Source organism: Phascolarctos cinereus, unplaced genomic scaffold, assembly GCF_003287225.1.
Source record: "Phascolarctos cinereus isolate Bilbo 61053 unplaced genomic scaffold, phaCin_HiC Scaffold_4;HRSCAF=312, whole genome shotgun sequence".
In the NCBI taxonomy this organism is placed as follows: domain Eukaryota; kingdom Metazoa; phylum Chordata; class Mammalia; order Diprotodontia; family Phascolarctidae; genus Phascolarctos; species Phascolarctos cinereus.
Genome location: NW_027555847.1, coordinates 19,588,171 through 19,602,915, shown reverse-complemented (window position 1 = coordinate 19,602,915; position 14,745 = coordinate 19,588,171). Strand labels below are relative to the sequence as shown.

The window sequence follows — 14,745 nt, the reverse complement described above, 5'->3', positions numbered from 1 at the left end:
TGGAAAGGATCTCAAAGGTAATCTATTCCAACCCTTCAGATTTTACAGAGAAGGAAACTGAGATTCAGAGAATAGGAGACTTGCCCAGAGTCACAAAGGTAACACTTGACAGAGCAGGAATTCATCTGCTCTGAATTTAACTTCAGGACCTTTCTCCATATAATACCATAGTTAGACTTAATATGACATCTCTAGGTGAGAACATCCCCTTACAGCCATCACAAAGTTGCCTCTTTCATGGTTTACCATAACTGTAGTTCTGGTCATCGCCACCAAGAGAGCCACAGAAGGTCAAGATTGGAAGGGACCTGGGAGAAAGGAGGATCCCATTTCAGAACGTTCATGTGAAAGGAAATTAATCTGGGTAACCAAAGGCCCAGCTGCCCTCTCTCCTCATCTCTGCCTCTGAAAATCCTTAGCTTCCTCCCAGGCTTAGTTCAGAGGCCATTTCCAAGGATTGTCTTTCTGAGTCCTCACCTGTGGTTAGTGCACTCTCCTTCAAAAATTGTCCTGTATTTATTTATGTGTGTGAATTTGGGGTCTCCTCTCCTACAATAATGTAAGCTCCTCCTAGTATTTATATCCCCAGCACCCAGTAAAGGGCTGTAAGAGATGGCTGCCATGCCTATAAAAAGACCTCAAAATGGACAAGACTTCCACCATCATCTAGTACAGGTCTATACATCATCTAGTATTTGCACTGCTATACCAACAGAAAAGACCAAAATGATCCTTTTAGCAAAGCGACAGATAATCTAGAAATGAGTTCACCCAGACCACAAATGTTGCATTTTGTTATCATCACTTACTAAATCAATCAATCAAAAAAACATCTGTTAGATGCTTACTAAGTGCCAGGCACTGTGCTCAGTGCTGGGAATTAAAAAAAAAAGGCTTAGTTTATTTGGACCAATGAAACAATGGGAAGCCCTGTATAAAAATCTTTGTTGGATTACTCAGAGCACCAGAATCAGGTCCGGCCTAGTATAAAGTACAGCCCAGGACCAACGTCAGGGAAAAACACGGTGTTTTAAATAACAAGCCCTTTCATTCACAATGATACAGGACATTGAATTTCTCTACAGCAGTGAGTTTTGACTTGTTGACATTTTCAGAAATCATATTCGATATGTTATTTGAAAAACAAAGAGTAAGGAAAATTGCCTTGAGGCTAGAAATGCCGTAGAAATGCATGTATCTTTAGGCTATTCTCTGTCTGAAAAGGGAGAATTACCTGATCATTATAAGCTTTCTTCCTTTCTTACTAGGACATATTGAGAGATACCAAATAGACCCATTATCTTTGAGTCTGTTGAAAACACATTAAACCATTGACTTTCAGGATGGAAATAAAGCCACAGTTTATCTGGAATTGCCCAGTTCTCTTGAATTTCTATACTTGTATTTCACTGAGATGCAAGAGTATTATTTATGAAATGGGTAACATTCATGAAAGGGACGTTCTCGCCCCTCACCATCTCCCCTAGGATTATAGCCTGCTATTTGTCTATTCTCAGGCATTAATAAAAATGAGCATTTCAGCCCAAAAACCAATCAACTGTCATTACTCCAGCACTTGAAGAGTCTGTGATCTCGTTGGTATGGGTACCATTGAAATAGGTTGCCACCCTTCCATGGTTTGGGAGATGAGATTCTGAGGGTTCCTGGGGGCAGAAAGAGGTATCACCCTCTGGCCATGTTGATGGCGAGTCCAAAATTAGCTAGGCTGGTCTTGGGACAACAGGCTTACATGTACAGGACACCAAGAATAGTGCGGTCCAAGGGATCGCAGAAAATATGCTGGGGCCAGAATCAGGCGGCTGGGATTTAAATCCCACTGCTGGTGCTTTGTGACCTTGGGGAAGTCTTTAACTTTCTGAACCTCATTTGCTCAAATTTAAGTATGTGTGTAGGGAGGTGGGGTCGGGGGCAGTGCAGTTGGGCTAAGTGACCTCTGTGGTCCTTTCAGGGGCCATCTCTATGAACCAAATCTCTCTCTTGGTGCTTACTATTTGTGTGATGACAGGCAATCCCTCCTTTTCTCCAGCCTTCTTTTCCTCATCTATAAAAATTAAGAGTTCAATTAGATCACCTCTAAAGGGCCTCTGAGGTCTGGCTCTATGATCCTATGATATGGAATCAGGTCCTACCTTTGTCACTCACTACCTGTAGGAAAAGTGGCTTCACTTCTGTGGAGTCACTCCTCAGCTCACCAAGCATCAATAAGCCCTTCCCTTATTAAACACTATGCTAAGCACTGCGCATCCAAAGAAAGGGCCAAACCTCACCCGTCTGCACTGGGAGCTCACATTCTAATGGGAGTGCGATGGGCCAGAGGTTATGCTCCCCTGGCCTAGGCTTTGGGAACCAGATTCACAACCAAAGCGCAGCAAAACATCGGAGGAGGACTTCAGCAGAGAGGCAAGCTTTAATTAATACTATACACGGATGATAGCGTTCGACAAAGAGAAGTGGGTGATCAGGCTGGGGAGAGAACTGGAAATCATGCCGTTCCAAAGATCGTCAAAGGTACTGAGGATATCCGCCCAAAGATTAGTGGGGACATAAGAGTTGTCTCCATTTTGGAAAGGGATTAAACTTACTCTGTTGGGCTCCAGAGACAGGACAAGGAAGAAGTAAGTGTAGGAGGAAACCAGTTCATAATTAGAATCATCCAAATGCATAATGAACTTCTTCAGGAGGTAGTGGGTTCCCCTCAATTCAAACGGAGGGTACATAACCATTGATTTAAGAAGTGGTAGAGGAGATGCTTGCTCAAGTTTGGTTTGGAATAAATGGACTCTGGATTTCTTTCCAATAAATTCCACGTCTATAATGTTACCTATATAAAGTCCTTCACTTGTCACTTAGGCTCTTCACAGAGGCTAGCCCTTTCCCACCTTTTCCAATTTTCTTCCATCCATTCCATCCACTCACTCTACAATCCAGTCAAACCAGCTTGCTGGCTATTTCTTACACACGACATCTTATCTCTCATCTTTAGGCCTTTGCACTGGCCATTCTCCATGCCTGAAATGCTCTCCCCCCAAGCTCTGATTCTTAGAATCCCTTTAAGATTCATCTCAAGGGCCACCACCCCCAGGAAGCTTTTCCTGGTCCTCCGCAGATGCTAGTGCCAGGCCAGCTCAAGTTACCTTCCATCTAGATACTCCGTATTTAGCTTGCATTTTCTGATCTATATATATTGTCTCTTCACTAGAGTGTAAGCACTTAGAAGGCAAGGACTGTTTTTGTACTTTGTGTCCCAACATTTAGCACAATGCCTGGCACACAGTAGGTGTTTAATACATGCTTGGTGATTAGCAGATTGATATCATAATTGAGCCTGTACCTGTGATTTCACTGGCACAGAGATCTCCTGGATGGCCAATGCAGATCAGCCATTTGGCTGTGATTTATAGTTGGGGCACTGAGAGATCACATGACTTGTCCAGAGTCACAGCCCATATTTGTCAGAAATAGGAATTTAAACTGTCTTCCAGGCTGTCATGCCACATCTCTATCTACTCTACCACGCTGCCTCTATAGAATATCCAAAAGTCTTGGGGTGGTGATAAGCTATTAAAGCTAAACTAAGGCTGTTGAGATGCCGTGTGTGTGTGTGTGTGTGTGTGTGTGTGTGTGTGTGTGCGCGTGTGCATGCCCATGTGTAAGAGGGGCAGACTTCCATAAAAATACAATAAAAAGGAATCCTTAAATCAAGAAACTATTTGGCTCTTTGGTTTAGCTCCACTGACAAATATCGCCATCCTGGCATCTGGCCAGTCAATCTTGGAAACACCATCAACTATATGGCTCCAAAGACCCAGCTGTCCATCCATTTTCATTCCCATCACCAATCCCCTGGCCAGCTTTCACAAGTACATATTCCTTTCTTGCCCACAGATAAATCCTCCTCCTCCAGGGACACATGTTTTCCATCCAACCACAAATCCTGATTCAGGATCAAAATGAATTCAGTGGAACACCAGGGCTCTTAAAAAAACTTCCTTGAGGTTTATGCAATGGGAAAGCCATCCAGAAGGCTGCCATGCCACCTGATCAAATTAGAAACATTGGGTTTATTTATACAATAACTGCCATGGCTTACAGATGAGAATCCTAGAAATAATACATGTCTTATAGCAAAAAATATACATATAGTAATTCTTCCTTCTATGGTTTACATAAATGTTGTATGTTTTTGAATCTGTATATATACACATCTATACATACACACATACATATGTATATGTACAGATGTGTACATATATGTATATTTACACATATGTACTCTGGATGTGTTTTTTGCAGAATATGCATTTAAAACCTATAGTCCTTCATTGGCTGTTCAGTGTAGGTGTCAAGGACACCGGCTTTCCAAGTCTTTGGCCCTGAACAAAGGTCACCGCTGGGGACAGAGGACTGGTTTGATGCATCTTCCTTTGTGATGAACCAAGTTGGCGGGACAGTGGCAGCCTGCCACACATGGCTTGTTGCAGGGGCCGATCTCATTCCAGTTGTCGCATGTCTTGATGCATCCGGGCCCACAGGTGTCATATACGGCGCCATGTTTGCACTGGGTGGCTGAAAGATATGAAAGGGGACAGAGCATGGGCTTTGGGAAGTCCCACTCGTAGAAACAAGACACTCATTTCTTTGGGCTCAAGGGCATCCCCTGAAATTCATTTCACTTACAAGCATTCTCACTTACTATGACTTCCAATTTGTATGCTTTATATGATAAGGCAGTCCTCAAGCTTGCATGTCTGCCATAGTTCAGAATGACAATCATAACCCACATTGATAGGGTTGGCAAACTGCTTCTTGTCTCAACAACCACTTATACATTCCAATTTCAAATGGACTCAGCATGATTTCATTGACATGGACATAGCCCTCTATAAAAAGGAGCACATAATTCCCACACAAGGGAGGCAGGGAGTACACCTCAATGCAACCCAACAAGAGCCTTTTAAATGCCAACATGAGGACCCTAGATCCACAGTGGGAAGGGGACCTCAGAAGCCATCCAGTCCAAACCCTTCATTTGACAGATTAGAAAACTGAGGCTCAACAAGGTGAAGGGACTTCTGCAAGCTTATACAGAAAGTAAGAAGCAAGGGCAGGATTTGAACCCTTGGTCATCTGTCTCCAGAGCCAGAGGAGAGTGGAAAGACACCGTCCTATGCTGCCTGTGTAATTCACTGGGAAATGTCAAGGTGAAACAAACACAAACAAAATCCCCTTCTAAGGAGGTTACAGTCTTCTTGGAGAGATAGGACATTTCCATGGATAAGTAAACAGAGGACAAAAAGCAAGCAAATATGGGTATGAGGGTTTGCATTCCTATTTTACAAGTGAGAAAACTGAGATTACCAGTGGCTGACTTGACCAGGGTCACACAGTTAGGAAGTGTTCAAGGTCAGATTTGAACTCAGGTCTTCCTCTCACGAAGGCCAGTGCTCTATCACTGTACCATCCTCTGTCTCTATGTGGAGAGAACTTTTTTTTTTACTTATACAAAGTAAATAAAAAATAATTTCATGAGGCTAGGGGAATGGGATAGTCCTCGCCTTCAACAATATTTGTGAGAGTAAAATCCCTCTCTTATGTTTTAATGAATATTGGCTGGACATCAAAAAGGACCACGTGATTTTTCAGCATAGTAAATTTTTGCAAGCTGAGGGCACAGTGGCTAGAGTGCCAGGCCTGGGGCCAGGAAGATCTGAGTTCAAATCTGGCCTAAGCACTTACTGTGTGACCCTGGGCAAGTCACTTAACCCTGTTCTCAGTTTCCTCATCTAAAAATGAACTAGAGAAGGAAATGACAAACCACTCCAGTGTCTCTGCCAAGAAAATCCCCAAATGTGGTCACAGAGTCAGATGTGACTGAAATAACTGAATAACAACAAAGACTTTGTCAGGTCCCTGACTGCTCTAAGACATATGCTGAGCATCTAGAAAGATCTATGTAACCAATCAATCAACATTCACATCATGCTAGGCACTAGGAATACAAAAAAAATAAAAAGGAAACAGTCCCTGTGACCATCATAAGTAGAGGCAGAAAGATGATGTAAAGAGGGGGTAGATAAAGAGTGCTGGACTTGAAGTCAGGAAGACCTGAGTTCATATCTCCCCTCAAATACTTACTAGCTATGTGATAATGGGCAAGTCATTGAAGCTTTTGCCCTCAGTTTTCTCATCTATAAAATGGGTATAATGATTGCACCTACTTCACAGAGCTCATTGTAAGCATCATATAAGCTAACCCAGTCTCCTTGCAAATCTTAAAGGGCCATCTGATCCCAGCTACCAAGCAGATACAAAATATAGACAAGGTGAAGACAGGATTATTATCCCAATAAGTGTCAAAAAGTACTGCCCTCCTTTTTAAGCAGTATTTGACACAGATTCTGAAAATGTCAATGATGTGGGATTCTTGTGGTGTGGGAGCCCCCTACACTGATGGGGAACTCAACTTGTCCATGACTTAGCAGAGGGTTCTGAAGACTTTCCATAGCTGCAAAATTCATCCTTTGAGACCAATTCAGTGAGACACTTTTTGAAGACAGTCAGTCTGCTGCTTACATAGCAGAAGCCCAGTCTGACACTGGGCCCTGACCCTGTGCCCTTCCAGCTCAGTAGGATCTGACAGAGCTTGGCTTCCACCAGTGTTGTCTCCAAGAGCCCAGGGTCACCTCCATACTATGGTGAAGTGCTCGGGAGGATAGTGATGGAGATGGAAAAAACATTCATTGTCCTACTGGCACGCATATTAGCAAAGCACTTCCTTCCAGGTCACCTCAGATAGAAGCAATGATGCTACAGGTGACCTTAGGTTCCTCCACCTCCAGGATCAAATATGGAATAATCTGGTATTGAGAGCCCTCTCCAACCTGGTCTCTTCCTACCTTTCTTATACTTTCTTCTCCTCCACGTGCTCTGCAACCCAATGATGCAGCAACACTGACTTTGCTATACTCTATCTCCATCTTACACTGGCTCTCTCCTCTTCCTGGAATGTCCTCTCTTCCCCCACCTCTACCTCCTCATTTATTTTGCTTCCTTCAAGAATCAGCTGAAATCCCATATTATAGAGGAGACCTTTCTTTCCAACCCCCCAAACTACTAGTGACTTCCTTCTGAGACCATCTCCCATTTATACTACATATGTTTGTGTGTGTGTGTGTGTGTGTGTGTGTGTGCGCAGTACCCAATTCTAGCTAATATTCATATAGCATTTACTCAGTGCCAGACACTGTGATAAGCACTTTACAATTATTATCTCATTGAATCCTCACAACAGCCCTGGGAGTTCAGTGCTATTATTCCCATTTTACAGACAAGGAAACTGAGGCAAACAATTACGTGAGTCACCTAGGGTAACACAGCTAGTGGGTGCTGAGCTTAAATTTGCTCTCTGGTCTTCTTGATTTCAAGATGTGTCTGTATTTATGCATATGTCTGGTTATTTATTTGCAGCTTGTCTCCACCATTAGACTGTTAGCTCCTCGAGGGCAGGAACCATGTTTTTGTCTTTCTTTGTATCTCCAGTGCTCAGCACTGTGCCTCTCACACAGTAAGTGCTTAATAAATTCCTCTTGAATGACTGACAAAAGAACACAAGTTCTAGCAGATCTTACTTCCCTGGAAAGGTCCAAAAGCTGACTTTGGGACTACAGTGCAAGAGTGAAGCTCATCTCCAGATGGGTGGACATTAAGTGATGAATTTATTCGTCCCAGATCTTTGTGAAGACTATTGACTAAGGTGTGTGAGAGGTGTCCAGAGGTACATCAAGAAAGAGCAGACCAAGGCCCACAAAATATCATAATTTTCAAAGCTCTGAACTCCAAGCAATGGAACAGAAACCTCAGCTCAACCCTTCACATTTGTGATTCAGCTGGCAACAACAGCATACATGGCTAAATACTGTGTAATTGGAGAACTGGAAGACAATGGCTGGTGTTCAAGCTAGCTCGCTTTGGTTTTCATCTCCCAAATCATAAATTTGGAGCAGTTACAGAACATGCCCTTTCTGGCTTAAGTCAATTAACAGGAAGGGGATCAGAACTGTAAAATGAGATTCTGTGAAGGCTACTCAAGTAACTGTCACTCTATAAAAAATCAGACGAGAAAAGTGGTTTCGTTACCCAAAGAGTACTCAATTATCTTCTGAAATAAATTCTCATTTCTTATAAGCAAACTGCCTGCTTGACTCATAGAATGTTGGGAAAGTATTTGCAAAAACATCTGAGTAAAATCAGTTTCATAAGGGTTACTTAGCAGTATGACCCCATTTTTTTCTAGATAGAACTCTAATTTCTGTTTTTAGCACTGCTGTGCATCTTCCACTAATGCCCTACTCCAATTTCTCATTGGAACGTCAAGGTGATCTTGAGTTCTCAAAGGTTCACAACCCCTTCATAGTTCAGTAGACCATTTCCTGAGTCCCCAGGGACACCAAAATCCATCTTTGGCTAGCCATCTCTTGGGATGAGCCTCTATAGACATAGCTAGGCTAGTACTCAGATGCTCAGAAATTAAGAGAGAAATCTTAGTGAATGTCAAATTCAGCCTCCTCCTTTTGCATATGAGGAAACAGGCTCAGAATTAATTTATAACATCATAGATTTAGAGGAAGTTCAGATCACAGAGGTCATCTAATCCAGCTCCCTTATTTTACAGATACAGAAACTGAGGACTTCAGTGACTTGCCCAAGGTCACAGGAAGTAGCACAGATGGGACTTTATAAACTTACATGCACAAAGCCATTATCCTTTCATGTAGTTTATACCTTACAAACCCATCTACCATGTATTTCTCTCTCTCTCTCTCTCTCTCTCTCTCTCTCTCTCTCTCTCTCTCTCTCTCTCTCTCTCTCTCTCCATATATATATATGCATGTATATGTGTGTGTGTGTGTATGTTTTCTGTGTATAAATATGCTGAAATGGGCTGGAGCAGTAGAGAAAACAGAATCAGAAGAGGTGGGGCTTGGGTAAACAAGGTCACACAGTCCTTGTCATTTCCATACACATAGAATTAGCTGGAGAAAATATTGTGCATTCTAATGCCAATAGAATGAAATCCCTAGATTAAAAGCAGCCTTCACTAACCAGGCTGATATTTTTACAGCTGTTTGTGACACTGGGCAATTGACTTCTTCCACTTTTACAATATTCATGGGTCTCTTTGCATTGACAATCAGTTATCCATTTACGATCCTGAAAATACTCAAAATTACCTTGTTGATGAGAGAGGAGGGAGAGAATGCTGGAGAGACAAGACAGGGAGAGACAGAGAAAACAGCTGAGTGACTCCCAGGTCTCTTTCTCTAAATAAAATTGAACATACTAGGCAGATGAGTCAAAAATCTGTTGTATTCTCTCAGTAAACATAAGCCTTTTGAATACAGGGACTGTTTTGGTCTTTGCATCTCCAGTGTCCAGCACAGTGCCCAGCACATAGTAGGTGACTAGTAAATGTTTCATGATTGAATAAAATGCCAACTCAGTAGAATGTAAAGCCCTTCAAAGCAGGGACTATTTAACTTCTGTCTGTAAATCCCCAGTGCCAAGGGCAGCACCTGGCACACAGTAGGCACTTAATGCTTCTTTAATTGAATTGAGTTGAAAGGTGAGGGAGGAAAAGGCAGGAGGATCTGAAAATACAAGGGTGATTATTTCTTTCTGAACTTAGCCTGTGAGCAGCCCCATGGGCCCAAAGAGTAAACGGCAGCCCCGAGAGTAATTCTATACAGCTCTTACTCATCAGAACACACCATCCCTGCTGTAATGCAGCCTGTCCCTACTTCCCCTTGGCTAGGCAATGCAGAATAGGAAATGAAAGTACAGCCTGCTAAACTTTAACACGGGCACTAAGCTTGGCAAGGGGAAACTGGGCTTGGTTAATAATGGAAAAATCACTGGAACAAAGGGTCTGGAAGTTGCTCAGGGATTAAATTCTTGATCCTAGCAATTGTAGGAGCAACAGAAGGAGGGAATTGGTGCAGAGGCTGGCTGAGTTGGATAAGAATGTGCCTCCTTTGTGGCCCCTGAGTGCTCTAACCAGAAGCCAATAGAGGTGTTCCATGTGCAGTTCCGGAACTAAGCTTCTTAATGCAAAGGAGAGAGCTGTCCATGGTCTGAGAATAGTGGCAGTTTGGGGCATTCTCATCAGAGTTCACTTGTCTATTACCTTTCATGTCCAGGAGAATCATTTGGCCCTGCAGGCATCTCAGAGCAGACCTAAACAGAGGCAACTCCCAACAAAAGGTCAGCTCTTTTCTCAACTTCCCCTCCCAATGCCCATTTATAATCAAACATTTCCAGTAATCTAAATTTTGCTCCACACACAAAGAGGCCAGGAATTAATTAGAAACAGCTATAAATACAAGGTTACATAGCAAAATCTATTTCTGCCTAGGTGCTAGCAATTTCCCTAACTGGGGGCTCAGAGCAAGGGTGACTGAACACAGAATTTTGCATCTACAATGAACTCCCTAAAGCCAAAGATGAGGGAACCAAGTGGGCCATTATATTGTCCCTTAGGCTTAAAATGAAGGGCAGCTAGATGGTGAGTGGATAGAGTGACAGCCCGGAGTCAGAAAGACCTGAATTAAAATCCAGGCTCAGACAGCTATGTGACCCTGGGCAAGTCACTTAACATTTTTTGCCTCAGTTTCATATCTATAAAATGAGCTGGAGAAAGAAATGGCAAATCACTCTAGTATCTTTGCCAAGAAAACCCAAAAAAGGGATCATAAAGAGTCAGTCATAACTGAAAATGACTACCCAACAAAAAAAGGCTTAAAATGTGCTAATTATTAACAGGGTGGTCCGTAAGTACTGTTAGTAGAAATATTAGAGGCAGCAGCACAGCATAGTAGAAAAAGGGGATGGGTTGTTTCCCCCAATAGAATGTCAGTCTCCTGAGGTCAGCAAACATTTCATTTTTATCTCTATATTCCTAGCACCAAGCACAGGGCCTGATACATAGGCATTTATTAAATGACTGTTGAATGACTGAATAAATGAAGGCCAAGTTTGGGTTCATAGCACATAGGCTTGTAAATGTATGGAGGTATACAATGTGTCTCAAGATACAATTCACACACATGATATAATGGATAAAGCCCTCATTTTGTAGTCAAGAAGACTGGGGATCAAATCCTGCCTAAACCACTTATGAACTATGGGACCTTAGGAAAATCTGGGCCTCAATCTCCTCATCTGTTCAATGATGAATGAAGTCTAACAATCTCTCACTGATAATTGAATATTAGTTCTTCAGAGAACTTCCAAAAGTGACAATGGTCATGTGAGTCATATAAGCCAGACCAGCCTCTTGGACAACCCTTTTTTCACTTTGCATTTCTTAACCCTGCTTCTCACCAAGAGTTTTCCAAGGTCTTGGCCCCCAGTGAATTGTCATTCACTGCCTTACATGTTCTTGAGCATTGTCCCAATTCAAAGGCTTCAAGTATGATAAGCAATGGGTAGGTTTGGTTTTGGCTTTGGGTTTGTTGTTTGTTTGTTTGTTTGTTTTGCTTTTTGGTGAGGCAATTGGAGTTAAGTGACTTGCCTAGGGTCACACAGCTAGTAAGTGTCAAGTATCTGAGACCAGATTTAAACTCAGGTCCTCCTGACTCCAAAGCCAGAGCTCTATCCACTATGCCACCTAGCTACCCCTGAGTAATTCTTAAAGGTTCCAGTATTGTAGGTGAACCTCAAATGAATGCCCAGGCATAACCTATGCATCTGGCAATGTATTTGACTATTTATCCATCTGCCACTCTGCTATAATTCATCATGTTAGCTTTCTTAAATCCCTCTGGACTCATTTGCTGAGTCCTGAGTCCCTTAGCTTCATCTATGCTTTGGGAAATGGTTGCTAGAGAATCCCAGGAAAAGCCACATTGCTTTTCCCTTACTAAAATCTTTTTAGAGTTTTGGAGCCAGCCTCATGAAGTAGGGATCTGGAGGTGAGTAAAGGAGGCCCAAGTTGAACATGTGTTCTGAAAGGGTGGGAAGCGCAAACCCAAGATCAGTCAGAAGCTACCCCTTGTGGTCACAGAGGCTGTTATCTGGTGAGAATTCCAGTGACACTCACTGCTTGTAGGTTATATAAAGACCAAATCTGTCCTGAGAGATGCAAAATCACTCACTGGATGAAAGAGTCATGCATGTCTGACAAGTCCTGGTATTTCAGTCAATAAGTGACTAGTTGGAGAAATGGAAAGAGAGAGGTGAGTCAGCCCAGTAATGTGGCAGCAGCATGGCACAGCAGAGAGTACTGGACACGGATTCAGGGAGACCCAGCACCAAACTCTGCCTCCGACATTTATTAACTGTGTGACACTGGACAAGTCCTTTGCTCTTTCTGAGGCTCAATTTCCTCACATGTAAAATGGACATAATACTTGCAGTACCTGCCTCAGAGGCTATTATAAGGCTCAAAGGGAGATGTCATAAAGTGCTTTGCTAACCTTAAAGCACTATGTAAATGTCTTGTTAATATATCCCATGATTCTAATGCTTACTGCATCTCTCCCTTGCTCTATACACAACTTGAAATGCAACTGAGGCTTTGAATCTGTAGCTGATTTCTAGATCTGAGAAGAGCCCAAGGGACCTTTTAGTCCAACCACATGAGGACACTCAGTCCTACAGAGGTTAAATGACTTGCCCAAGGTCACACAGATATAAGTGGCAGAACAAGGAAGCAAACCCAGACTGTTTGATTCCAAATCCAGCCTTCTTTCTATATTATCATTCTGTTTCTTTGTGTTGGAAGAAACTCTGAACGATGATAACCCTGAAAATCTGGTAAAATCAGATAGTCAACAAACACCTCTTCTTAAGTGGCTGATGGCTTGCTCAGCGACAGCTTCCTGTTTTCTCAAATTACAGAACAAGTGGGCCATCGCTTGACTTATTGATCTCAACCATTTGTCCCTTTTTTCTGCCAGGAATGTGCTGTGACAGTTGTGGTTGCCTGAATTATCCTCTGAGGGGTTCAAGCTTCCTTCCTCACCTGCACAGTTCTGCTCCGGCTTCCAGTGAACTTTGGCCCCTTCTCTTTGGCAAGCCCGGGCATATGCCAGGAAGGATTCACAATAGCAGTTTTTATGGACTGGACACTCACACATGTCTGTGACACAGGACCTGTTGGGAAGACAATGGAGAAAAATGAACATTGGAATTCCCTCAAATCATCACACAACACATGGCACTTTATTTGCCATGATCCATGCCTGGAAGGCACTGTCTCCTCACTCCTGCCTTTTAGAATCCCTCTCTTTCTTCTAGACTCAATTCAAGGAGGACTTTGTATGTGAAAACCTTTTCCTGATCCCCCTAAATGTTAATAATTTTGTATGTAAATATGGACTTCTCCAACAGAATGTAAGTGCTTAAGGACAGAGATTATTGCATTTGTGTGTAGTGTTTGTGCCTCTAGCACTTAGCGCAGTGCCTGGAATATAGTAGGCACTTAATAAATGCTTGTTGAATGATTGAATAATAGACAATATTCAAGAATATTATCATATAAAGAGGTTATGTATATTACTACTACTGCTACTGCTGCTGCTGCTCCTCCTCCTTCTACTACTACTACTTACATTTTCCTGAAGAGGAAACTGAAACAGAGAAGTTAAATGACCTTAGCTGCATAAGGTAAAACAGCTAAACAATGGAAGATTTAGAATTTGAGCCCAAGTCCTCTGACTACACTGACCTCTGACCACTTTCCACAGCACCACAATTCTCTTGGTCTAGCATCCTTGAGGCCTGTGATATGAACAATCCATTGGGTTGAGGCAAGTTGGAGAGTGAAATCATTCATAAAAAGTGTGGCTGTTCTACCAATGTTGGATCTCTTTGTTAACAACATGGTAAAATAGTCCTTTGGTTTTAGGGAGAGCTATAAACAGCAGTTTTGTTCCTGGGGCAAATGTGATCACGGGAAGGAGGAATCATAACCCAGGCCAAGGACAACATCCCTCTGTGAAAGGGAGGAATAGCCTTTAACAAAAAAAGAGCTGGCCAGAAGCCAAGATGGCAGAGTAAGCAGCAAGTTGCCATAACTCTCCCATATGCACATCCAAACAACCATAAAATAGCTCTTCAAAACAAATCCTGGAACAGCAGAACCAGCAAAAAGACATTAGCCCAAGAAACTTGGAAGATCAGAAAGAAATGTCTGTCTCACTTGTGTAAAGGGAATGCCCAGTCCAGTATAGGAAGCATCCCAGCAGGCCAGTAGCAAGTTTCATCTCAGCAAACCAGCCGCAGATCCTGAGCCCCAGTAAGGTGGAGCTTGCAAATGGCAAAACCAGTACTCCCCACAAGCCTCAGCATAGCCAGGGGGATGGGCAGACTCCAGCTCTGAGAACCAACACATGCTTCAGCACAGTCCGGGGCAAACAGGTAGAAGCCAACCCTACCAGTGCCTAAGCAAATGGGTAAACAGGGGCCATCACCAGCTCCTGTCCCTTGCTTCAGCATTGCCCTGGGAAAACAGTCAGCTTCCAGTGCCAGACCACCATGTGCTTTGGTGTACTCTTGGGAAAATGTAGAGACACCCCAATAGCCTCAGCACTCACAAGACACCAGCACTAGGACCTTGGCTCAGCACCAGCAAGACAGACATTTATGGCCTCTAGCACTACCAGCCAACCCCCACCCCACCCCTTCAGTGCAGCACCAGACATGAGGGTCCCTTGTAGGCCTCAG

At 42.9% G+C, this 14,745-nt stretch overlaps 1 protein-coding gene across 3 annotated transcripts in view; it reads right to left on the bottom strand.

Moving 5' to 3' along the window:
• Positions 1-2,409: 2,409 nt before the first annotated feature.
• BMPER (BMP binding endothelial regulator) overlaps positions 2,410-14,745 on the bottom strand; it is a 291,522-nt gene continuing 279,186 nt past the window's right edge. For all 3 annotated transcript variants that reach the window (XM_020969089.2, XM_020969086.2, XM_020969088.2), the window contains 2 exons: positions 13,043-13,173; positions 2,410-4,587 (listed from right to left, as the gene is read on the bottom strand). In XM_020969089.2, coding sequence (XP_020824748.1) covers positions 4,406-4,587; positions 13,043-13,173 — 313 coding nt within the window. In that variant the 3' untranslated portion in view covers positions 2,410-4,405. The remainder of the gene's footprint in view (positions 4,588-13,042; positions 13,174-14,745) is intronic.